General features: G+C 48.0%; 1 protein-coding gene and 1 long non-coding RNA gene across 3 annotated transcripts in view; one reads left to right on the forward strand and one right to left on the reverse strand.

The window, feature by feature from the left end:
• Positions 1-13,582, reverse strand: part of LOC144486897 (uncharacterized) — a 31,870-nt gene extending 18,288 nt beyond the window's left edge. The window contains exons 1-4 of one of the 2 annotated variants that reach the window (XM_078204929.1): positions 12,730-13,582; positions 12,323-12,399; positions 9,872-9,957; positions 9,577-9,653 (exon numbers count right to left, since the gene is read on the reverse strand). In XM_078204929.1, the coding sequence (XP_078061055.1) occupies positions 9,577-9,653; positions 9,872-9,957; positions 12,323-12,342 (183 nt within the window). In that variant the 5' untranslated portion in view covers positions 12,343-12,399; positions 12,730-13,582. Of the gene's footprint in view, positions 1-9,576; positions 9,654-9,871; positions 9,961-12,322; positions 12,400-12,729 lie in introns of those variants that run through there. The other variant, XR_013496351.1, reaches the window with a different exon arrangement.
• Positions 13,583-15,330: 1,748 nt separating this feature from the next.
• Positions 15,331-22,967, forward strand: LOC144486898 (uncharacterized). The gene is made up of 3 exons (XR_013496352.1): positions 15,331-15,434; positions 19,441-19,605; positions 22,875-22,967. It is a non-coding gene; the product is annotated as an uncharacterized LOC144486898 (long non-coding RNA).
• The last annotated feature ends 681 nt before the right edge of the window (positions 22,968-23,648 follow it).

Consider the following 23,648-nt stretch of genomic DNA (forward strand, 5'->3'; position numbering starts at 1 on the left):
AGAAGGTGGATGATCCAGCACTGAAAATATTCAGGACTGAGATTTCTGATCTCTTATCGAGTGAAGGGATATGAGGAGCAGCTGGGAAAGTGGAGTTGGGGCAGAAGAGCAGCCACGATTATATTCAATGCAGAGCAGGGGCAAGGGGCCATGCAGTCTACAACTGACACTATTTCTGATGTGTTTAAATTAAAAGCCAGACATTTGCCAACTGGGGACCAAGGCAGTAATATACAAATTAACACTTTCAGTTCACTGCCTGGCAGACAGTAAAAGAAGATATTAATGTCCATGGAGAAGTAGTCAGGGTCAAAGCGGCAGTCAAGTTCACACATTTAGCCAATTAGGAATGGCTGGAACAGAAAAGAGAAAGATGTTACAATGGAGCGTGGACAGTCTTAACAACCATCACCTTGTCTGAATCCGCAATCACCAGCTTCCCCTTTCCCAAAATACAAATGAAGAACGTATCCACCCGCTGCTCTCCATTTATTCAATTGCAGCTCCCAGCTTCACTTCCAACTGAAATCCTTCATGATCATTTGTGGTGCAATTTGAAAGGGAGCCCAAAAACAGAGAGACTTGGGAAAAAGGGCAGAGATTTTTAAAGACAACACTGTTTAAAAAGCTGGGAAAAATTCCAAATGCCGAATTCGCGTAAAAACTGGAGTAATTCCCGCTGGGGTTTATTTTGGTGGGATTTTCAAATCTCCCACACTGTGCGCACTGCAGAATGCACTCGCGTGAATCTCCTTCAAAACCCAGGGCGGAGCCTATTCCAGCCGGAGAGGCCGGTGGCAGAGCACTGAGCGGGTCACTGTGCAGACGCTGCTTTGTCAGAGCAGAGACTGGGGCTGGCGCAGTAATCCACACTGCCAGCCTCCCGATTGCTGTCCAGCCCCGCGACCCCACACACATTACTGACCGTGCGACCCCCCCACCCCTCCCCCCACACGTCCTGATCACTGGTCTCGCAGACATGTCTGGGCCAGCCATGACCTCTCTACCCCCCCACCCAACCTCCCCCACTGGCCTGGAGGGGGACTGGGGGGAGATGCTTGCGGCCCCAAAGACTTCAGTCCCAGGCCCGCTATGCAAATGGTCATCAGTATAATTTATACAGCTCCGCACCGATTTCTGGCACAAAGCTGACTGCGCCAAAAATCTGGCCAGTGACACACGGAGGCCGTGGCACCCAGCGGGAAGCCCGCTACACGGTCTTCGCTTGCGTCTCTTGGCTCACTGCACTGCTAGTGGACTGGGGGAATCACCCCCATAAACTACAAAAGGCGAGAGAAGGTTATGTTTATCATTCACCAGTTCAGCCTTAGCTTCAGCACTGCACCCAATTTGAGGTCTCTGGAAAGAATGTAAAGCAGCATTTCTGGCACAGCTCCAAGAATCAGGATCTTTACCAAATGACTGCAAAGGTTCATGAAGGTGGCTCATCGCCACCTTCTTATCGACAATTAGGGATCAGCAACAAATGCCGGTGATGTCCCGATTCCATTGACAGAGAAGAAAAACTTCAGTTTTGTAGACCATGGAGAAACTGGCACTATTCTCCGAGAGCAAAGAATAAAGAGCGTCTGAACAGGGGAGTTCAAAATGAGGAGGCTTTGATAATGAGAAGTGTTTCCACTGACAAAAGGGTCAGAAGCAGATAAGGACAGATTTATGGCGTTCTGTAATTGGTAAAGGAACCAGAAGGGAGATGAGCTATCTTTTAAACAGCAAGTTCTGATCTGGACAGAACTATCTGAAAAAGTGAGGCCGCAAATAACCTCCCCTCCTGTTCTCCCTCCAACTGCTCTAACTGAGGATTTTAGGGTTTTGAATGGAATTATCAGTTGACAGAAATTTTACTCACTGGTGTGAGAGTCGCCGGGTCCGGATGGGATGTACCCCAGGTTACTGTGGGAGGCGAGGGAAGAGATTGCAGAGCCTCTGGCAACGATCTTTGCGTCGTCGATGGAGACGGGAGAGGTGCCGGAGGATTGGAGGATTGCGGATGTGGTTCCTATTTTCAAGAAGGGGAATAGGGATAGCCCAGGAAATTACTGACCGGTGAGTCTAACCTCAGTAGTTGGTAAGCTGAGGGACAAGACTTATGAGCATTTAGAGAGGTTTAGTATGCTCAAGAATACTCAGCATGGCTTTGTCAAAGGCAGATCGTGCCTTATGAGCCTGATGGAGTTCTTCGAAAATGTGACGAAACACATTGACAAAGGGAAAGCAGTAGATGTGGTTTATATGGATTTTAGCAAGGCGTTCGATAAGGTCCCCCATGCAAGGCTTCTAGAAAAGGTGAGAGGGCATGGGATCCAAAGGGCTGCTGCCCTGTGGATCCAGAACTGGCTTGACCAAAGGCTGCTCTAACTGAGGATTTTAGGGTTTTGAATGAAATTATCAGTTGACAGAAATTTTACTCACTGGTGTGAGAGTCGCCGGGTCCGGATGGGATGTACCCCAGGTTGACACTCACTGTAAGACACTCACCTGAAGAAGGGGCTAAGAGCTCCGAAAGCTTGTGTGGCTTTTGCTACCAAATAAACCTGTTGGACTTTAACCTGGTGTTGTTAAACTTCTTACTGTGTTGACCAAAGGAGGCAGAGTGTGTGCATGGATGGGTCTTTTTCTAAATGGAGGTCGGTCACCAGTGGTGTGCCCCAGGAACCTTGCTGTTTGTCACTTTCATAAATGACCTGGATGAGGAAGTGGAGGGATGGGTTGGTAAGTTTGCCGAAGGTTGATGGGGTTGTGGATAGTCTGGAGGGATGTCAGAAGTTACAAAGGGACATAGATAGGATGCAAGACTGGGCGGAGAAGTGGCAGATGGACTTCAACCCAGATAAATGCGTAGTGGTCCATTTTGGCAGGTCAAATGGGATGAAGGAGTACAATATAAAGGGAAATAGTCTTAGTACTGTAGAGGATCAGAAAGACCTTGGGGTCTGGGTCCATAGGACTCTAAAATCGGCCCCGCAGGTGGAGGAGATGGTTAAGAAGACGTATGGTGTGCTGGCCTTTATCAATCGAGGGATTGAGTTTAGGAGTCCGGGGATAATGATGCAGCTATATAAGACCCTCGTCAGACCCCACTTGGAGTACTGTGCTCAGTTCTGGTCGCCTCATTACAGGAAGGATGTGGAAAAGATTGAAAGGGTGCAGAGGCGATTTACAAGGATGTTGCCTGGATTGAGTGGCATGCCTTATGAGGATAGGTTGAGGGAGCTCGGTCTTTTCTCCTTGGAGAGACGTAGGATGAGAGGAGACCTAATAGAGATATATAAGACGTTGAGAGGCACAGATCGTGTGGACTCTCAGAGGCTTTTTCCCAGGGTGGAAATGGCTGCTACGAGAGGACACAAGTTTAAGGTGCTGGGGTGTAGGTACAGGGGAAATGTTAGGGGGAAGTTTTTCACACAGAGGGTGGTGGGCGAGTGGAATCGGCTGCCATCAGTGGTGGTGGAGGCAAACTCTATAGGGTCTTTTAAGAGACTCCTGGATGAGTATATGGGACTTAATAGGATGGAGGGTTATAGGTAGGCCTAAAAGGTAGGGATATGTTCGGCACAACTTGTGGGGCTGAAGGGCCTGTTTTGTGCTGTAGTTTTTCTATGTTTCTATGAGAGCTCAGGACAAGGGGACAAATATCTTATTATCAGAGCCAGGATATTCAGGAGATAAATTTAGGAAACACTTGCTCACACAAAGGGTGGGGGAAGTGTGGAACTCTCTCCCACACATAGCTGCAGATATTAGCTGTTGAATATTCTCCCCGTGTCTCCATGGGTTTCCTCCGGGTGCTCTGGTTTCCTCCAACAGTCCAAAGATGTGCGGGTTAGGTGGATTGGCCGTGCTCAGTTGACCCTAGTGTCAGGGGGTTAACAGGGTAAATATGTGGGTGTTATTGGGGTGGGGCCTGGGTGGGATTGTGGTCGGTGCAGACTTGCTGAGCTGAATGGCCTCCTTCTGCACTGTGGGGATTCTGTGAACAATTTTCACTCTGAGATGGGGATATTTCTGCTGCCAGAAGGTGTGGATCTGAAGCCCAGGCGGCTGGATGGAGTTTGTCTCCCTGATCAACGGGCAGCTCAGGCTGCAGGGACTGAATGTCTGCCTCCTCCTCTTGCTGCTGCCGGAGCTCAGAGCTTGTGCAGCTCCTGGAGCTGGGGGAGGCCATTCGGCCGCTTCAATATGGGACAGCCCACCTTTCAGACAGTTTATCCCTTGTCTGATGTCGGTGAGCTTTGTGTTATTTTTATTGAAGGGTCATTAACAATGTGCAGATTCACACAGACTCTCTCCATGTTACTGGGTCACCAATGTTGCTGATCTTCCCCCTGAGCGGGGACACTCACAATAAGGAAACAGCCTCCTCACCCAGGCCCGGCCCGTTGCTAAGGGAACCTGGCTCAGTCACTGCGCAGGCCCGGCCTGTTGCTAAGGGAACACGGCTCAGTCACTGCGCAGGCCCGGCCCGTTGCTAAGGGAACGCGGCTCAGTCACTGCGCAGGCCCGGCCCGTTGCTAAGAGAATGCGGCTCAATCACTGCGCAGGCCCGGCCCGTTGCTAAGGGAACGCGGCTCAGTCACTGCGCAGGCCCGGCCCGTTGCTAAGGGAACGCGGCTCAATCACTGCGCAGGCCCGGCCCGTTGCTAAGGGAATGCGGCTCAATCACTGCGCAGGCCCAGCCCGTTGCTAAGGGAATGCGGCTCAATCACTGCGCAGGCCCGGCCCGTTGCTAAGGGAATGCGGCTCAATCACTGCGCAGGCCCGGCCCGTTGCTAAGGGAATGCGGCTCAATCACTGCGCAGGCCCGGCCCGTTGCTAAGGGAATGCGGCTCAATCACTGCGCAGGCCCGGCCCGTTGCTAAGGGAATGCGGCTCAGTCACTGCGCAGGCCCGGCCCGTTGCTAAGGGAATGTGGCTCAGACACTGCGCAGGCTCGAGCCCGCTGAGGTCAGCTCGGCAGGTCACGTGAGGAGCTGTCAATCAATTGCCTATTCAGCATCTTTGTTCAATCATTGACTGAATAAATTCTGTTAACCTGTTGCATCAAACTCACTGTCTGGTGTCTTTTCATCTTGTCCCAGGAACTTAGTTCATCTCAGTGAGTCTCACACAAGCAGCTGGAGGCACTTTGTGCTCTCATGGTTATCCTGTCCACCCAAATAGTCTGAAGATTTCAAAGGTTGGTGTGAGATTCTTGAATTTACCAATGTATGGGAATAACAATAAACATATGGAATTTTAACCATATCTCACCATTGACTTCAATCATGCACACGTACAAACGCATGTACGCACACACGGAGATGGCCCGGAACTTGCACATGTTCACGTGTGATTTCAAGAAGAAATTAGATATAACTTTTGGGGCTAAAGGGATCGCGGGATTAGGGAGGGGAAGGGGAGATCAGGATATTGAATTTGATGATTAGCCATGAGGAAGAGTTCATAGAGTGTATCTGCGATACCTTCCTTGAACAGTATGTAATGGAACCTACAAGGGAGCAAGCTATCCTAGATCTGGACCTGTGTAATGTGACGGGAATAATTAGTGATCTTACAGTTAGGGATCCTCTTGGAAGAAGCGATCACAGTACGGTTGAATTTAAAATACAGATAGAGCGTGAGAAGGTAGAATCCAAAAGCAATGTCTTGTGCTTAAACAAAGGAGACTACAAAGGGATGAGGGAGGAGTTGGCTCAGGGAAACTGGGAGCAAAAACTTTATGGTGGGAAAATTGAGGAACAGTGGAGGACTTTCAAAGCGATCTTTCACGGTGCTCAGCAAAAGTATATATCAGTGATAAGGAAGGACTGTAGAAAAAGACATAATCAGCCATGGATATCGAAGGAAATAAAGGAGGGTATCAAATTGAAAGAAAATGCATACAAAGTGGCAAAGATTAGTGGGAACCTGGAGGATTGGGAAATCTTTAAAGGTCAGCAGAAAGCCACAAAAAAAGCTATAAAGAAAAATAAGATGGATTATGAGAGTAAACTCGCTCAGAATAAAAAAAACAGACAGCAAAAGTTTCTGCAAATATATAAAATGAAAAAGAGTGGCTAAAGTAAAGATTAGTCCTTTAGAGGATGAGACGGGGGATGTAATAACTGGATATGAGAAAATGGCTGAGGCATTGAACAGGTATTTTGCGTCAGTCTTCACAGTGGAAGACACAAATAACATGCCAAGAATTGATGAGTGGAAGGCTATGGCAGGTGAGGACCTCGAAACTATCATTATCATGAAAGAGGTAGTGTTGGGCAAGTTAATGAGGCTAAAGGTAGACAAGTCTCCTGGCCCTGATGGATTGCATCCCAGGGAACTAAAAGAGATGGTGGGGGAAATGCACTGGTGATAATTTACCAAAATTCGCTGGACTCTGGCATGGTTCCCGCAGATTGGAAAACAGCAAATGTGAAGCCACTGTTTAAAAAAGGAGGTAGACAAAAGGCAGGTGACTATAGGCCAGTTAGCTTAACTTCTGGAGTAGAGAAAATGCTTGAAGCTATCATCAAGGAAGAAATAGCGAGACATCTGGATATAAATTGTCCCATTGGTAAGATGCAGCATGGGTTCATGAAGGGAAGGTCATGTTTGACTAATTTGGTGGAATTCTTTGAGAACATTACGTGTGCAGTGGACAATGGGGAACCTGTGGATGTGGTGTATCTGGATTTTCAAAAAGCATTTGGCAAGGCGCCGCACCAAAGACTGCTACACAAGATAAAGGTGCACGGTGTTACGGGTAATGTATTGCATGGATAGAGGATTGGTTAACTAACAGAAAGCAAAGAGTGGGGGTAAATGGGTGTTTTTCTGGTTGCCGATCACTGACTAGTAGTAAGCCGCAGGGACCAGTGTTGGGACTGCAATTGTTTACGATTTACATTGATGATTTGGAGCTGGGGACCAAGTGTAGTGTGCCAAAATTCGCAGATGATACTAAGATGGGTGGCAGAGCAAAGTGCGCAGAGGACGCTGAAAGTCTGCAAAGGGATATAGATAATTTGTGAGTGGACGAGAGTCTGGCAGATGGAGTACAATGTTGGGAAATATGAGAGCATCCATTTTGGTTGGAATGACAGCAAAATGGACTATTATTTAAATAGTAAAAAAATGCAGCATGCTGCTGTGCAGAGGGACCTGGGTGTTCTTGTGCAGGAATCTCAAGGAGTTGATTTGCAGGTGCAGCAGGTATTTAAGAAGGTAAATGGAATTTTGTCCTTCATTGCTAGAGGGATGGAGTTTAAAAACAGCGAGATTATGTTGCAGCTGTATCAGGTGCTGGTGAGGCCACACCTGGAGTACTGTGTAGTTTTGGTCTCCTTACTTGAGAAAGGATATACTGGCACTGGAGGGGGTGCAGAGGAGATTCACTCAGTTGATTCCGGAGTTGAGAGGGTTGGCTTATGAGCAGAGACTGAGTAGACTGGGGCTATACTCATTGGAATTCAGAAGAATGAGGGGAGGTCTTATAGAAACATATAAGATTATGAAGGGAATAGATAAGATAGAAGCAGGGAAATTATTTCCACTGGCAGTAAAACTAAAACTAGGGGGCATAGCCTCAAAATAAGGGGGAGCAGATTTAGGACTGAGTTGAGGAGGAACTTCTTCACACAAAGGGTTGTGAATCTGTGGAATTCCCTGCCCAGTGAAGCAGTTGAGGCTACCTCATTGAATGTTTTTAAGGCAAGGATAGATACATTTTTGAACAGTAAAGGAATTAAGGGTTATGGTGAGCGGTCGGGTAAGTGGAGCTGAGTCCACGAAAAGATCAGCCTTGATCTTATTGAATGGCAGAGCAGGCTCAAGGGACCAGATGGACTACTCCAGAAGTTCTTATGACCAAAATGAATGGTGGAGCAGGCTCGAAGGGCCGAATGGCCTCCTCCTGCTTCTCGTTTCTATGTTTCACACATAACCCCCATGCAGGCAAACATTTACACACTCACACACTCAATTTCTCTCACAAACACAGACACACACACTCGCACATAGGCACACACCCCTCCCATGCACATATACACACACATACACATACTTGCAGAATACACACACACACATACACACACCCAAATACGCCTATGCAGACCACCTCACACCCTGATACACACACACACATACTGATACATACACCAATATACGCACGCAGACACACACACACACACAGACACGCACACAAACAAATACAATCTCCCATTTCATTGTTTCATCAAACAAGGACAGGACAGTTCAGAAAATGCAGTTAGATACAGATGAAAACTCCCATCATATCAGCCTCTCTTTCCCACTCTCCATCCAGCTGGAGTGGGCAAGAGAGAAACAGGGATAGAGAGAGAGTAACAGAGAGAGGGGAGGAAAGGAATGGAGTGAGAGTCACAGAGAGGGAGAGGAAGTGATTGAGATAGAGTGTGTTCGGCAGAGTTCCTGCAATGCTGAGTACAATGGCCTTTGAAGGTACCACACAGAACACAACAAATAGGAGCAGAAGTAGGCCATTCTGCCCCTTGAGGCTGCTCCTCCCATTGATAAGATCATGGCTGATCTGACTGTGGCCTGAACTCTACTTTGCTGCCTGTCTCCCCATAATGCTCAACTCACTCTCTGGGGAAAGTGGTTAGCACTGCTGCTTCACAGCGCCAAGGACCTGGATTTGATTCACAGCTTGGGTCACTGTCTGTGTGGAGTTTGCATGTTCTCCTCATGTCTGCATGGGTTTCCTCCGGGTGCTCCGGTTTCCTCCCATATTCTGGTTCGGTGCATTGATCCGAACAGGCGCCAACTAGAGGAATTTCACAGTAACTTCATTGCAGTGTTAATGTAAGACTGACTTGTGACCAATAAATGAATTTTAACTTTGAATTCTAAACACTAACCACCCCCTGAGAGAACAAATTATTCCTCCTCATCTCCATCTTTAATGGGCGCTGTATGAATTTTAAACTGTGCCCTCCCTGATACTAGATTCCCCCATGTTGGCCCTGTTCTGTGATAATACAGATGTTTAAAGATTATTCAGTAGTTCTTCAAGGGTAGCAGACACAGGGAAAAAAGAAGTGACTCTGTACACAACAGATATATTTCAAGGGGATATATATGAGTGGGCAGTAATCTTCTCTCAGAATCAGACAGATTGTGAGTTCAGCTCAGAGCCTCAAATACTAGGCCCTTAGCATCGATCAGAGACTCCGAACACAGCATGATGGGAGAGGGGACAAAGGAAACTGGTGTTGAATTTGTGAGCCTTGCTTTGTGGAAAGCTTTAGTGCTTGGGGAGAATGTCAACTTTTGAATGTACCTACCATATATTAAGCTGATCTTTCACTACACACTATCGGTAACTGCAACACTATATTCTGCACCCTTTCCTCTCATTCTCCCCTATGTACTCTATGAACGGTATGTTTTGTCTGTATAGCGCACAAGAAACAATACTTTTCACTGCATCCCAATACAAATCAATCAAATCAAATCAAATTAACACGGTGAAGTTTGGACCCCGTGGGGTGACAGTTGTCTGAATATAGATTCTATCTTATTGTAACATTCAGGTACCACGTGTACTGAGCTCACCAGCGTTCTGTCTGTATTGTGTGAATCCAGTCTTGAAATATCCACTAATATTGCTAATTCTGCCAAAACAGAAACAAAAAGAGTGTTTGAATTCTCCGTGATTAGTCCCCTTAATGATAAACAACATGGTGGATGAGAGGGATAGAGAGAGAGAGGAAGAGATACAGAGTAACAGAGAGGTAGGGAGAATGAGAGAGAGCAATGCAGAGAGTAACAGTTGTCTGAATACAGATTCTATCTTATTGTAACATTAAGCTACCACATGTACTGAGCTCACCAGCATTTGCAGAAGCCATTATATAAATACTGTTCTGTCTGTATTGTGTGAATCCAATCTTGAAATTTGCACTCATGTTGCTAATTCTGCCAAGACAGAAACAGAAAGAGTGTTTGAATTCTCTGTGATTAGACTCCTTAACGATAAACAACATAGTGGATGAGAGGGATAGAGAGGGAGAGGGATAGAGAGGGAGAGAGAGAGATGGAGCGATGCAGAGTAACAGAGAGATAGGGAGAGGGAGCAATGCAGAGAGTAACAGTTAGACAGTCAGGAATAGAGATTAATTCAGATGGATAGTGAGTGTCAGGGGAGTCCGAGACGCTCCATAAACAAGGTAAAGATTTGAAAATGGAGGAGTGTTTCTTACCCACTTTTAAAAGACAATCCACACTCACACCAGTCACATTTCACACTCTCTGCTCAGTCCTGTGTTGGGGGGTGTTGAGTGTGGGATCAGTGTTTGCTTTTCTCAAACCGCACTGATATTCCCAACAAGGGCAAGAGGTTTCAGTGTTTGAAAATGTAAACATTTAAAAGCAAAACTAGACTGGATTTGGTTAAATCTCGTGGGATCCAGGATGAGGTGGCCAAATGGATACAAAATTGGTTGATGACAGAAGACAGAAGGTGGTTGTGGAGGGTTGTTCTATTTTCAAACTGGAGGCCTGTGACCAGCGGGGTGCCTCAGGGATCGGTGCTGGGTCCCCTGCTATTTGTAATTTATATTAATAATTTAGATGAGAATTTAGGAGGCATGGTTAGTAATTTTGCAGATGACACCAGGATTTGTGGCATAGTTATCTCGGATTGCAACGGGATCTTGATCATTTGATCGAGTGGGCTGATGAATGGTGGATGGAGTTTAATTTAGATAAACGCAAGATGATGCACTTTGGTAGATCGAACCAGCGCAGGACTTAGTTAGTGGTAGGGCATTGGTGAGAGTTATAGAACAGAGATCTAGGGGTACTGATTCATAGCTCCTTGAAAGTGGAGTCACAGGTGGATAGAGTGGTGAAGAAGGCATTCCACATGCTTGGTTTCATTGGTCAGAATACTGAATGGGATTTGGGCCATCATGTTGAAGTTGTACAAGACATTGGTAAGGCCACACTTGGAATACTGTGTACTGTTCTGGTCACCCTATTATACCAAGGATATTATTAAACTAGGAAGTGTGCAGAAAAGAACTACTGGGATACTGCAGGGTCTTGATGGTTTGAGTTATAAGCAGAGGCTGCAAAGACTGGGACATTTTCTCCTGGAGCATAGGAGGCTTCGGGGTGGTCGAACAGTGGCCTCGCTGGATTCACTCTGTCCTTTCAGATTCAGTCTCACAGGCCTGGCTGTGTTCACTGTGTCCTTTGAGATTCAGTCTCACAAGCCTGGCTGGGATCACTCTATCCTTAGAGATTCAGTGTCACAGGCATTGCTGGGTTCTGTCTGTCGCTTGAGATACAGTCCCACAGGCCTGGCTGGATTCACTCTGTCCTTTAGGATTCAGTGTCACAGGCCTGGCTGGATTCACTCTGTCCTTTAGGATTCAGTGTCACAGGCCTGGCTGGATTCACTCTGTCCTTTAGGATTCAGTGTTACAGGCCTGGCTGGATTCAGTGCCAGGTTCACAGGAGTGCCCGTGTCAATTAGTAGTTCCCTCTAGCTCGATTTGAAGTCCCAACTATCTCAATTTGGAGTGCCCCCTATCTCGATTGCGAGTGACCCTCTAACGATTAGGAGTGTCCCATCTTGATTTGGAGTGTCCCGATCTGCAATAAGGGAGCCTTCTATCTCGATTAGGAATGCCCCCCTGTTTAGATTTGGACCAGTGACTATTTCAGTGAGGTGTGCCCCCCGTCATTTCTGAGTGTCCCCGGTCAATTAGGAACGCTGCCTACCTCGATTAGGTCTGTCCCTCCCTCGATTAGGAGTGTCCCGTATCTCGAACAATGGAGCCTTCTATATCAGTTCGGGGTGCCCCCGATTTAGATTTGGAGCAGCGACTAATTCAATTAGCAGTTCCCCCCCCCATCGCCGTTAGCAGTCCCCCCCCTCCCCGTTAGCAGTGCCCCCCCCGTCGCCATTGGCAGTGCCCCCCCCGTCGCCGTTGGCAGTGCCCCCCCCATCGCCGTTGGCAGTTCCCCCCCCCCCCCCCCACCGTCGCCGTTAGCAGTGCCCCCCTGTCTCGATTGGGAGCACGCCGTATCTCGAATAAGAGAGACTTCTATCCCGATTAGGTGTGCTCCCATTTAGATTTAGAGCAGTGACAGTATCAATTCTGAGTGCCCGCATATCAGCTCGCAGTGCTCCTGTCAATGAGGAGTGCCCAGGTGAATCACAAGTGCCCCCAATTTCGGTTTGGAGTGCCCCCATCTTGATTACATGCGCCCTTATCTCGATTAGAAGGCCATGGACCAAATCCTGAGTGGAATGACAGGAGTCCAGACTTACCTGGATGAGATCTTGCTCATGGATTCGACTATTTTCCCAGTACTTGCAGAATACCTTCGAGGTTGCAGGAGCACGGCCTGCAAATCAAGAGAGAAATATGAGTTCTTCAAGGACTCCATTGAATGTCTGGGTCATGAAATGGATGCACAAAGCCTCAGATGGAGGTCATCATGAAGGCCCCAAGACCAGACAATGTGTCCCAATTCAGGTTGTTTTTGGGTCTAATCAGTTACTATGACAACAAGCTCAATCCGGACCTGGCGGCAGCATTGAAACTGATGCTCCAGTTGCTGGTGAAAGGAGAGCCGTGGAAGTGAACAAAAGGAGGCCTCCCTGGCGGTAAAGCAGGCTTTGAAGAGATTGGAAATGCGAGTTCAATTTAACCCAAAGTTACCGCTGCAGCTTACATGCGAAGCCTCGCCCAATGGGATTGAGGTTGTCCTGTCTAACGTTCTGTCAAACGGAGAGGAAGATCCATAGTATTCGCTTCTAGATCATTGACGAAAGCTGAGGAAAAGTTTGCTCGGGTGGAAAAAGAAGGCGGAGGCATCGTCTTTGCATCAAGAAATTAAAATCTCTGCCATGATGATGTTGTGACTGAGCTCGAAGGGCTGAATTACTGACTCCCTTTCATAATTCCTATATTTTATCTTCCATCCTTGGACCATTCACTGGGATACCGTCCATGGCAGCAGTTTGATTGCAGAGGTGGGTGTTGGTGCTGTCAGTGAGAAACACGGCAATGCGGATGCTCTGTCAAGGCTGCCTTTGCCTGGAGATAAAGATGTTCCCGCTGGAATGTGCAGATAATGCACTTCACACAAGAAGATAAAGTTCCGGTAACCGCTAACCAGTTACGGAAAGCCACCCGGAATGATCCGGTTATGAGGCAGGGAGTGGAACTTGTCCAGAGAGGGAGGATGAGTAGAAAGCACCCGGAGTTACGGCGATAAGTGTGTGGAAGCTGGGAGTTGTCGGTGTTGCTGGATGTTTATTCTGGGCTATGAGAGCCTCATTTCCCCATCATTAAGAGGAAAGGTGCTGGAACGGGAGCACCAAGAGCACCCGGGGGTGCTGCCAATGGAAGAGACAACAAGAAGCTGTTTGTGGTGCTGCCCAAATGGAAGAGAAAGTGGGATGGTGCGAATGCTGCGCTTGGGGACGGAAGGTGCCGCCCTTGCTGCCTCTTGCTGGCTGGGATTGTCCCCAATGGCAGCGAATCCACAGCGAGTCGCTGCTTCATCACAATCTGCCCGACTCCACCCACACTGGCTGTCAATCATTCTGCTGGAGCGACTTCCTATTGGCTGTGTTCAGCTGATGGACAGCAGAATGCACCAATGGAGAATGAGGGTGCAGTGATGGATTGTGCAATGAATCAATGAGGCTTTTGACAAGGTACCACATGGTAGGTTGTTGCACAACCTCCATCATGGGACCCAGGATGAGGTAGTTAAATGGATACAAAATTGGCTTAATGACAGAAGCCAGTGAATGGTTGTCCAGGGTTGTTTTTCAAACTGGAGGCCTGTGACCAGCGGTGTCCTCTGGGATCAGTGCTGGGTCCACTGTTATTTGTCATTTATATTAATGATTTGGATGAGAATATAGGAGGCATGGTTAGTAAGTTTGCAGATGACACCAAGATTGGTCGCAAAGTGGACAGTGAGCGGCACGGTAGCACAGTGGTTCGTGGGCGGCACGGTAGCACAGTGGTTAGCACTGCTGCTTCACAGCTCCAGGGACCTGGGTTCGATTCCCGGCTTGGGTCACTGCCTGTGTGGAGTTCGCACATTCTCCTCGTGTCTGCGTGGGTTTCCTCCGGGTGCTCCGGTTTCCTCCCACAGTCCAAAGATGTGCGGGTTAGGTTGATTGGCCATGATAAAATTGCCCTTAGCGTCCTGGGATGCGTAGGTTAGAGGGATTAATGGGTAAATATATGGGGGTAGGGCCTGGGTGGGATTGTGGTCGGTGCAGACTCGATGGGCCGAATGGCCTCTTTCTGTACTGTAGGGTTTCTAAGATTCTAAGGTTATCTCGGATTGCAACGGGATCTTGATCAATTGGGCCAGTGGGCTGACGAATCGCAGATGGAGTTTAATTTGGACAAATGCGAGGTCATGCATTTTGGTAGATTGATCCAGGGCAGGACTTACTCAGTTAATGGTAGGGTGTTGGGGAGAGTTACAGAACAAAGAGATCTCGGGTACGGGTTCATGGCTCCTTGAAAGTGGAGTCACAGGTGGACAGGGTGGTGAAGAAGGCATTCGGCATGCTTGGTTTCATCGGTCAGAACATTGAATACAGGAGTTGGGACGTCTTGTTAAAGTTGTACAAGACATTGGTAAGGCCCCACTTGGAATACTGTGTACAGTTCTGGTCACCCTATTATAGAAAGGATATTATTAAACTAGAAAGGTACAGAAAAGATTTACTGGGATGCTACCGGGACTTGATGGATTGAGTTCTAAGGAGGAGTTGGATAGACTGGGACTTTTTTCTTTGGAGCGTAGGAGGCTGAGGGGTGATCTTATCGAGGTCTATAAAATAATGAGGGCACAGATCAGCTGGATAGTTCATGTCTTTTCCCAAAGGTCGGGGAGTCTAAACCTTAGAGGGCAGAGGTTGAAGGTGAGAGGGGCAATTATTTCACACAGAGGGTGGTGAGTGTCTGGAACGAGCTGCCACAGGGAGTAGTAGAGGTGGGGACAATGTTGTCTTTTAAAAAGCATTTAGTTAGATGGGTCTAGAGGGATATGGGCCAAATGTGGGCAATTGGGACGAGTTTAGGGGTTTAAAAACAGGGGCAGCCTGGACAAGTTGGGCTGAAGGGCCTGTTTCCCTGCTGTATGTAAATCTGAATGATGACGCAATGAGGTGCCGCCCACTCAGTGACGTGTCTGGAAGCGGCCGTTAAACGATTTCCGCGCGCGGCTGGAGGGGGCGTTCTGACGTCACTGCCGACACAGCACGTGACCTGGATCTGGCCAATCGGCGAGCGGGACAATCAGCCGCCCGCCGCCGTCTCGAGTGCGGAGTTCAGGCGCCGCGCCGTTTCTCACTGCGTGTGCGGGGCTTTCCCAGCGGCTTCACACCGAATCTTTCAATAACGGTAAGGAATTAAATAAGAGAAAAAGTCTCCACTTCAGCGGCGCCGACTCTCGCCGACTGGGATTGTCCCCAGTGGCAGCGAGTCGCTGCTTCATCACAAGCTGCCCGAGTGCGCCCCGCACTGGCTGCCAATCATTCTGCTGGAGCGGCTTCCTATTGGCTGTGTTCATTTGACGGACAGCGGAACGCACCAATGGGGAATGAGGGTGCGGTGAGGTCCCGCCCACTCAGTGAGAGCGGCTCGCGGTCACGTGGCGCGGCCGTTGACGGTTTCTGCGCGCGGCTGGAGAGGGGGGTCTGAAGTCACTGCCCGCTCACAGCACGTGACCGGGAGCTGACCAATCCGCGAGCCGGAAACCAGCCCTCGCCGCCCCGAGTGCGCCTGCGCCAACTTCACTGCGGGAGGGTGCGGCCCGCTTCCTATTGCGCGCAGGCGCACTGCGGTTTTTTCGCTGCGTATCCGGGTATTTCCGGGTTTGTGAATCACGGGGAGGAATTAACGGCCCAGAAAAAGTTTCAACTCCAACAACATTCAGCTTGAGGATTAAAATGGCGGTTTCCTGTGTAAATACAGCCCGTCTTTGTATCATATTAACAGAGCGGGGACGGTCAGTTACATTGTGGGCGGCGCGGTGGCTCAGTGGTTGGTGCTGCGGTCTCACAGCGCCAGGGAGCCGGCTTCAATTCCCGGCCTTGGCTCACTGTCTGTGTGGAGTCTGCACATTCTCCCCGTGTCTGCGGCCCTTTCCTCACACTCTCCAAACATCAGCAGCACAGGGGCACTGGCCAGGCTCAGTTGCTGCTCAGTGTCAGGGGGATTAGCAGGGTCAACACGGGGAGGGGGTCTGGGTGGGATTGTGGGCGGTACAGACTGGATGGACCAAATGGCCTCCTCCTGCACTGCAGCAATTGGATGATTCAATGTTTCAGAGAAAGATCTGTTATTACAATCCAGGCCGTGTCTGTGTAAACACTGCTGCAGCATCTAAATTACTGCAATCAAGCGCTTGTCTGAGTAAACACAGCACCAGATCTCTCTCCATTATTTCAGTCTGGGCCCTGTATGAGCATTTGCAGCACATGAAACTAAATTGTTTTGTGCGGCTGTAAATCAACAAATGCAAGGAAACTGACAGAGGTTGATTGAATACGAGGATACGTGCACATTCACAGTGCAACACGTGTATTGCCACAGCAGCCCCAAATCCCAAACTCTATAGAATCATAGTATCATACAATCCCTCCAGTGCAGAAGGAGGCCATTCGGCCCATCGTGTCTGCACCGACCACAATCCCACCCAGGCCCTACCCCCACATATTTACCCGCTAATCCCTCTAACCTACGCATTTTAGGATTCTAAGGGGCAATTTTTAACCTGGCCAATCAACCTAACCCACACATCTTTGGACTGTGGGAGGAAACCGGAGCACCTGGAGGAAACCCACGCAGACACGAGGAGAACGTGCAAACTCCACACAGACAGTGTGTAACCCGGGGAGGATGGAGTCAGTGAGATCAGACGGTGTGTAATCCGGGGGGGATGGAGTCAGTGAGATCAGACAGTGTGTACCCCAGGCAGGATGGACCGATTAGCGAGAGGCAACATGGTTTTGTGAAGGGGAGGTCATGTCTCACTAACTTCATCGAGTTTTTTGAGGAAGTGACGAAGATGATTGAGGGTAGGGCAGTGGATGTTGTTTATATAGACTTCAGTAAGGCGTTTGACAAGGTCCATCATGGCAGACTGGTGGAGGTGAAGTCGCATGGGATCAGGGGTGAGCTGGCAAGGTGGATACAGAACTGGCTCAGTCAAAGAAGACAGAGGGTAGCAGTGGAAGGGTGTGTTTCTGAATGGAGGCCTGTGACAAATGACGTTCCTCATGGATCAGTGCTTGAACCTTTGCTGTTCGTAACATAGATATATAAATGATTTGGAGGAAAATGTAACTAGATTGATTAGTAAGTTCGTGGACGACAGAAAAGTTGGTGGATTTGCGGATAGCGATGATGACCATCAGAGGATACAGCAGGATATAGATCAGTTGGAGACTTGGGCGGAGAGATGGCAGATAGAGTTTAATCCAGACATATGTGAGGTAATGCATTTTGAAAGGTCTAATACAGATAGAAAATATACAGTAAATGACAGAACCCTTAAGATTATTGATTGGCAGAGGGATCTGGGTGGACAGGTACACAGTTCACTGAAAGTGGCAACGCAGGTGGAGAAGGTAGTCAAGAAGGCATACGGCACGCTTGCCTTCATCGGTTGGGGCATTGAGTTTAAAAATTGGCAAGACATGTTGCAGCTTTATAGAACCTTAGTTAGGCTGCGCTGGGAACATAGTGTTCAATACTGGTCGTCACACTACCAGAAGGATCTGGAGGCTTTGGAGAGGGTACAGAAAGGATGTTCCTGGTATGGGGGGCATTAGCTATGAAGAGAGTTTGGAGAAATTTGGTTTGTTCTCACTGGAACGGCGGAGGTTGAGGGGCGACCTGACAGAAGTCTACAAGATTATGAGGGGCATGGACAGAGTGGATAGTCAGAAGCTGCTTCCCAGGGTGGAAGAGTCAATTATTAGGGAGCACAGGTTTAAGGTGCGAAGGGCAAGACTTAAAGGAGATGCACGAGGCAAGTATTTTTACACGGAGGGTGGTGGGTGTCTGGAACTCACTGCCGGGGGAGGTAGTCGAAGCAGATACGATAGTGAGATTTAAGGGGCATTTGGACAAATACGTAAATAGGATGGGAATAGAGGGATAGGGTCCCTGGAAGGGTTGGGGATTTTAGTTCAGTCAGGCAGCATGGTCAGGCTAAGAGGACCTAAGGGCCTGTTCCTGTGCTGTAATTTTCTTTGATGCAGTCAGACAGATCAGACAGTGTGTAACCCGGGGAGGATGGAGTCAGTGAGATCAGACAGTGTGTAACCCGGGGAGGATGGAGTCAGTGAGATCAGACAGTGTGTAACCCGGGGAGGATGGAGTCAGTGAGATCAGACAGTGTGTAACCCGGGGAGGATGGAGTCAGTGAGATCAGATCGTGTGTAACACGAGGGGGATGGAGTCAGTGAGATCAGACAGTGTGTAACCCGGGGAGGATGGAGTCACTGAGATCAGACAGTGTGTAACCCGGGGAGGATGGAGTCAGTGAGATCAGACAGTGTGTAACCCGGGGAGGATGGAGTCAGTGAGATCAGACAGTGTGTAACCCGGGGAGGATGGAGTCAGTGAGATCAGACAGTGTGTAACCCGGGGAGGATGGAGTCAGTGAGATCAGACAGTGTGTAACCCGGGGAGGATGGAGTCAGTGAGATCAGACAGTGTGTAACCCGGGGAGGATGGAGTCAGTGAGATCAGGCAGTGTGTAACCCGGGGAGGATGGAGTCAGTGAGATCAGGCAGTGTGTAACCCGGGGAGGATGGAGTCAGTGAGATCAGACAGTGTGTAACCCGGGGAGGATGGAGTCAGTGAGATCAGACAGTGTGTAACCCGGGGAGGATGGAGTCAGTGAGATCAGATCGTGTGTAACCCGGGGAGGATGGAGTCAGTGAGATCAGTCAGTGTGTAACCCGGGGAGGATGGAGTCAGTGAGATCAGACAGTGTGTAACCCGGGGAGGATGGAGTCAGTGAGATCAGATCGTGTGTAACCCGGGGAGGATGGAGTCAGTGAGATCAGTCAGTGTGTAACCCGGGGAGGATGGAGTCAGTGAGATCAGACAGTGTGTAACCCGGGGAGGATGGAGTCAGTGAGATCAGACAGTGTGTAACCCGGGGAGGATGGAGTCAGTGAGATCAGACAGTGTGTAACCCGGGGAGGATGGAGTCAGTGAGATCAGATAGTTTATGAACTTTGTTCATATTTCGAATGATAATATCGTAATTGAAACATTTCCAACACTCCTGCTTCCCCTTCAGCATCTTTTGATGTCGGGTATGTGGCTAAATTGTCATTTTGATTCACACTGGCTCTATTTGACTCTCTTTCTCTTTTGGCATAATCAGATCTCCGGGGGTCGCTGGATTAATTGTGAAAATCCACAGTTGCAATTCAGCAGGGATTGTGGCCTGAAGAACTATAAGAGGTGAACCAGCACAGTATTGTGAGAGCGCCAGCCAGAGAGAACCCTTCACATTCAAACAGCTTCCATATATTTTCTGGAGAGGAAGGTAAGAGGAAGTTCCATTTACTCTGGTCCTGTAGCAAGTACAAAAAGATGATAAGGTGAGGTTGGAAATGCTGAGTGAGATATGGAGTGTGTGAGCACCAAGCACCATTATCCAGTGTAAGGCTGTGTGATGTACCATGAAGTTGGAGCAGTTTGTGTCTCGTGAAACACCGTGCCTGAATTTCACAAGCCCCCGACAGTGTCACGCTTTGGTGTTTAAAACACGCAATATTGGAATTGCAGTTTCATTGTTAAACAGAACTGGTTGACTGTTCTGGGTTAATCTTCCTCTGAACTGAACTGAGGGTGTGTTGTGGGAAATTCACCACTTCGGAGTCAGACTTGGAGGTTCAACAAACAGTTTTATACCGACAAAGCTTTGGGAGAAGCGCTGGCACTCCGCAGTACAGGCACTCACCTTCTCAACTACACAATGGTAGTTGAGCATCTTTTATACATTGTTTGATAATAGACAGTGTGGACATTAGCTGATAGCACATCGTTACAAGTTGAGTAGACGGGTATGGACATCGACAGTTAACACATGGTTATACATAGAGTAGATACATATCTGCAGTTATGTCTTCCATCAATGGCTGATCTTGTTATATACATTTATACATTTATGTCCCTCATCAGTGGCTGATCTCGTCATCAAACTCATTGTTCTGGGTCTGCTTTTATCTCAAGTTTAAGGTGCCTCAAGGTCTGACCTGTTTCCTGCAGTAATTTAAACACTAAAGGTTTTAACTCTTTATGTAATGTCTGTGCCCAAAGTCAGTGCCTCTTAATGTCTTTTTCCAGAGTCCATTTTGTGTGCCGGGTAACCATTTTGTCTCCTTTACTTTGATTTCTCTCCAACAGGGTGTGTGATGGTGGTTTTGTTATTTCCGTTTTCAGTTATTTTTGCTGAGCGATTTCCTGTGTTGCCAGGGTAACGATCTGACTGATCTCAGTACCAGAGACAGAGGTGTGGACACCAACCGGTGGAGAGAAAGCAGCTGGGTGGGGGGCCAGGCGAGGGGATCAGTCCGTGTGAGGCAGATTCTGGAGATAGACAGAGGCGATGAGATATGTTAATCAGAAAGGAGAGAGAGTTGTGGCGCACCACCATTGATCTTCTGGATATCTTTTGCATTGCAGCCATTTCGAGGCACTGATAAATTTCTGGGGTCCTCTTGAAAGTCAGTGTGGCTTCACCCAATAACTGATGCTGGCTCGGTGTGGGCGAGGCCGGGTCATTGGGGTTGATGAGGAATAAATCCGGATCTGTTCAGATGACCAGATGTGTATTACAGAGCCTCGCTAGAATGATATTGTAAATTTAATGTTAAATTGAAGAGACCCATGAGGGGGAATGAATGTGTGCTTTGGGATATTGTTTTCACAAAGTCAGACACACTGGAAATCTGAGTTGTTGCATGAGATTAAGAGTGAAACGGGTAACTGCATTTTACATTGCTGGTTTTAAACCTTGGTTGTAAATTATTGCTGTTGATTAACTTCCAATTCTAATTTGAAGAAATTAAATGTCTGAATCACTTTTCCATTTCCATATTGGAGAAAGGAGGGGACATCAGCTGAGTTTGATTAGGGATGATGTGGAGATGCCGGCGTTGGACTGGGGTAAACACAGTAAGAAGTTTAACAACACCAGCTTAAAGTCCAACAGGTTTACTTGGTAGCAAAAGCCACACAAGCTTTAACCTGGTGTTGGACTTTAACCTGGTGTTGTTAAACTTCTTACTTTGATTAGGGATACAGGTATAGGGACACAGACACTGACACACCCACACGAGTGGAGAATATGGAGCCACGTGCATTTGTATAGCACCTTTAACGTGGCAAAACATCCCAAAACACTCAACAAGAGAAAAATTCAGTGGGAAAACAAATAGATAAAACATTCGAAGGGGTAGCTGGGCAGGTGACTAATTTTTGTCAGATTGTTAATCTTTTTAAGGTGAATCTGAGAAGGGGGAAAAGTAAAGCAGCCGAGAGGCTTCGGGAGGGAATTCCGGAGCTCAGGACTTGGCCTGGATTGTGGACAAATTATCCTCAAGATACACAACTTGTCAGATTGGGCAAGGTAGAGATGTTGTTGGCTTCTGGGGCTGCTGTAGGCTGCATGAATAGGAAGTGAGGGGCCATGGAGAGATTGAACAGCTAGTTTGAGCATTTTAAAATTGAGCTGTTGTCAGGCTGTGAGACAGTGAGAGTTGGTGAACTCAGGTGAATGAACTGAGACGTGGTGTGAGTTAGTCAGGATTCAGGAAGCAGAGTTTCAGAGCAGTGAGAATGTAGAGCTGGATATCAGCAGCTTGCATGTTGAACCTGCTGCCAGGTTACCGAGGGGCAGCATGTTGATGAGGAATAGAAGAGGGCCAATGATGGAGATAATGATGTGGGAGTGGCAAGAGAAAGCAATGTCACTGATTCTCTGGATGGAAAGTAATAGATAAGAATTGAACCAGGGGCCTTTGATGCATTTCCACTCAGCTGGACGACAAGAGGGAGGAGTTGGAGAAGGATAACATGGTCAAGGATGCTAAAGGCTGCAGACGGGTGAATGAAGATACTTCACTGACTTTTGTCAGAGTCGGGTAGGATAGTATTTGTGATTTTAACAGCAGCGGCAGGGTGCAAACTTAACTGTATGGAGCTCCTGCAAAAATGGTGCTGGATTTGGGAGGTAACAACATGTTCAATAACTTTGGAGAGAAAAGTGGAAACTGGAAATGGGGCAGAGGATTGAAAGGGAAAAGGATTTTTCAACGGACGTGATGATGGCAACTGGTACTTTGTGAAACAACTGTTACTAATATCACGGTAGCATATATGAGACTGTAATATTCTGAAATATATCTTGCGTAAGGAAGTTAAAACTAGAGGACACAGAATCAAAATAAAGGGGGGTCGGTTTAAGACAGAGTTGAGGAGGAACTTCTTCTCCCAGAGGGTGGTGAATCTCTGGAATTCTCTGCCCACTGAGGTGGTGGAGGCTACCTCGCTGAATATGTTTAAAGCGCAGATGGATGGATTCCTGAGCGGTAAGGGAATTAAGGGTTATGGGGATCAGGCGGGTAAGTGGTACTGATCCACGTCAGATCAGCCATGATCTTATTGAATGGCGGGGCGGGCTCGAGGGGCTAGATGGCCTACTCCTGCTCCTATTTCTTATGTTCTTATGTATTAGTAAAGATCTCAACGCCCTGCTTCTGATTTCAATATTTACACCTGTTCCTGACATTGATGTTATCCTCATTACAGAGTCTCAGAATCAGGCAAGGCCTGTCAATATCATGGCTGAAGGTTCAAACAGGGGAGAATATCCAACAGCTTCATCAAAAATGAGAATGGACACAGGTAGGATCACAAAAATACAAATATAATTTCTATCCTGTCTGCAGCTCAAACAGGGACTGAGTGGAAAGTGGGAGAGAGTGACCATCTAGAGCAGGTTTATCCAAGGTTCGGCCCGAGGGGGCTGCGTGTGACTCGCAAAGCTCCTCTACGTGGTCCTGGAGAAAGTTTCCAAATTGTTGTTAAGAAGCTGAGTTTCAATTTGGGATTCTGCTTGGAGCTGATTCTCCAATCAGAGGTAATTTCTCTCTCCCATTGCTGCTGATTTGTCCACTATTGACTGTGATTGGGAGAAACAAACCACGATTGGTGGTGCAGTGAACAGCGTGCTGAAGGCTCGTGTGAGAAAGAAGCAAAGGCATCTCTGGGTGGGGCAAACTGCAGTGGGACTGGATCTCCCCAACATTCGCTGCGAATAGACTGACCAGTGAGTGGGAGTGAGGCATTGATTGGTGGGGTGGGGAAGGTGGGAGTGAGGCACTGAGTGGAGGGGTGTGGGGGAGTGAGAGACTGAGGGGGGTGTGTCGGGGTGTGTAGGGGGTGGTGAGTGCACTCTGTGCACTGTTTCAGAGCACATTTCCACTCCGTCTGACAAAGGAGCAGCGCTCCGAAAGCTTATGGTATTTGCTACCAAACATACTTGTTGGACTTTAACCTGGTGTTGTGAGACTTCTTCCTTTG

This window comes from Mustelus asterias, unplaced genomic scaffold (genome assembly GCF_964213995.1).
Source record: "Mustelus asterias unplaced genomic scaffold, sMusAst1.hap1.1 HAP1_SCAFFOLD_509, whole genome shotgun sequence".
Lineage (NCBI taxonomy): Eukaryota > Metazoa > Chordata > Chondrichthyes > Carcharhiniformes > Triakidae > Mustelus > Mustelus asterias.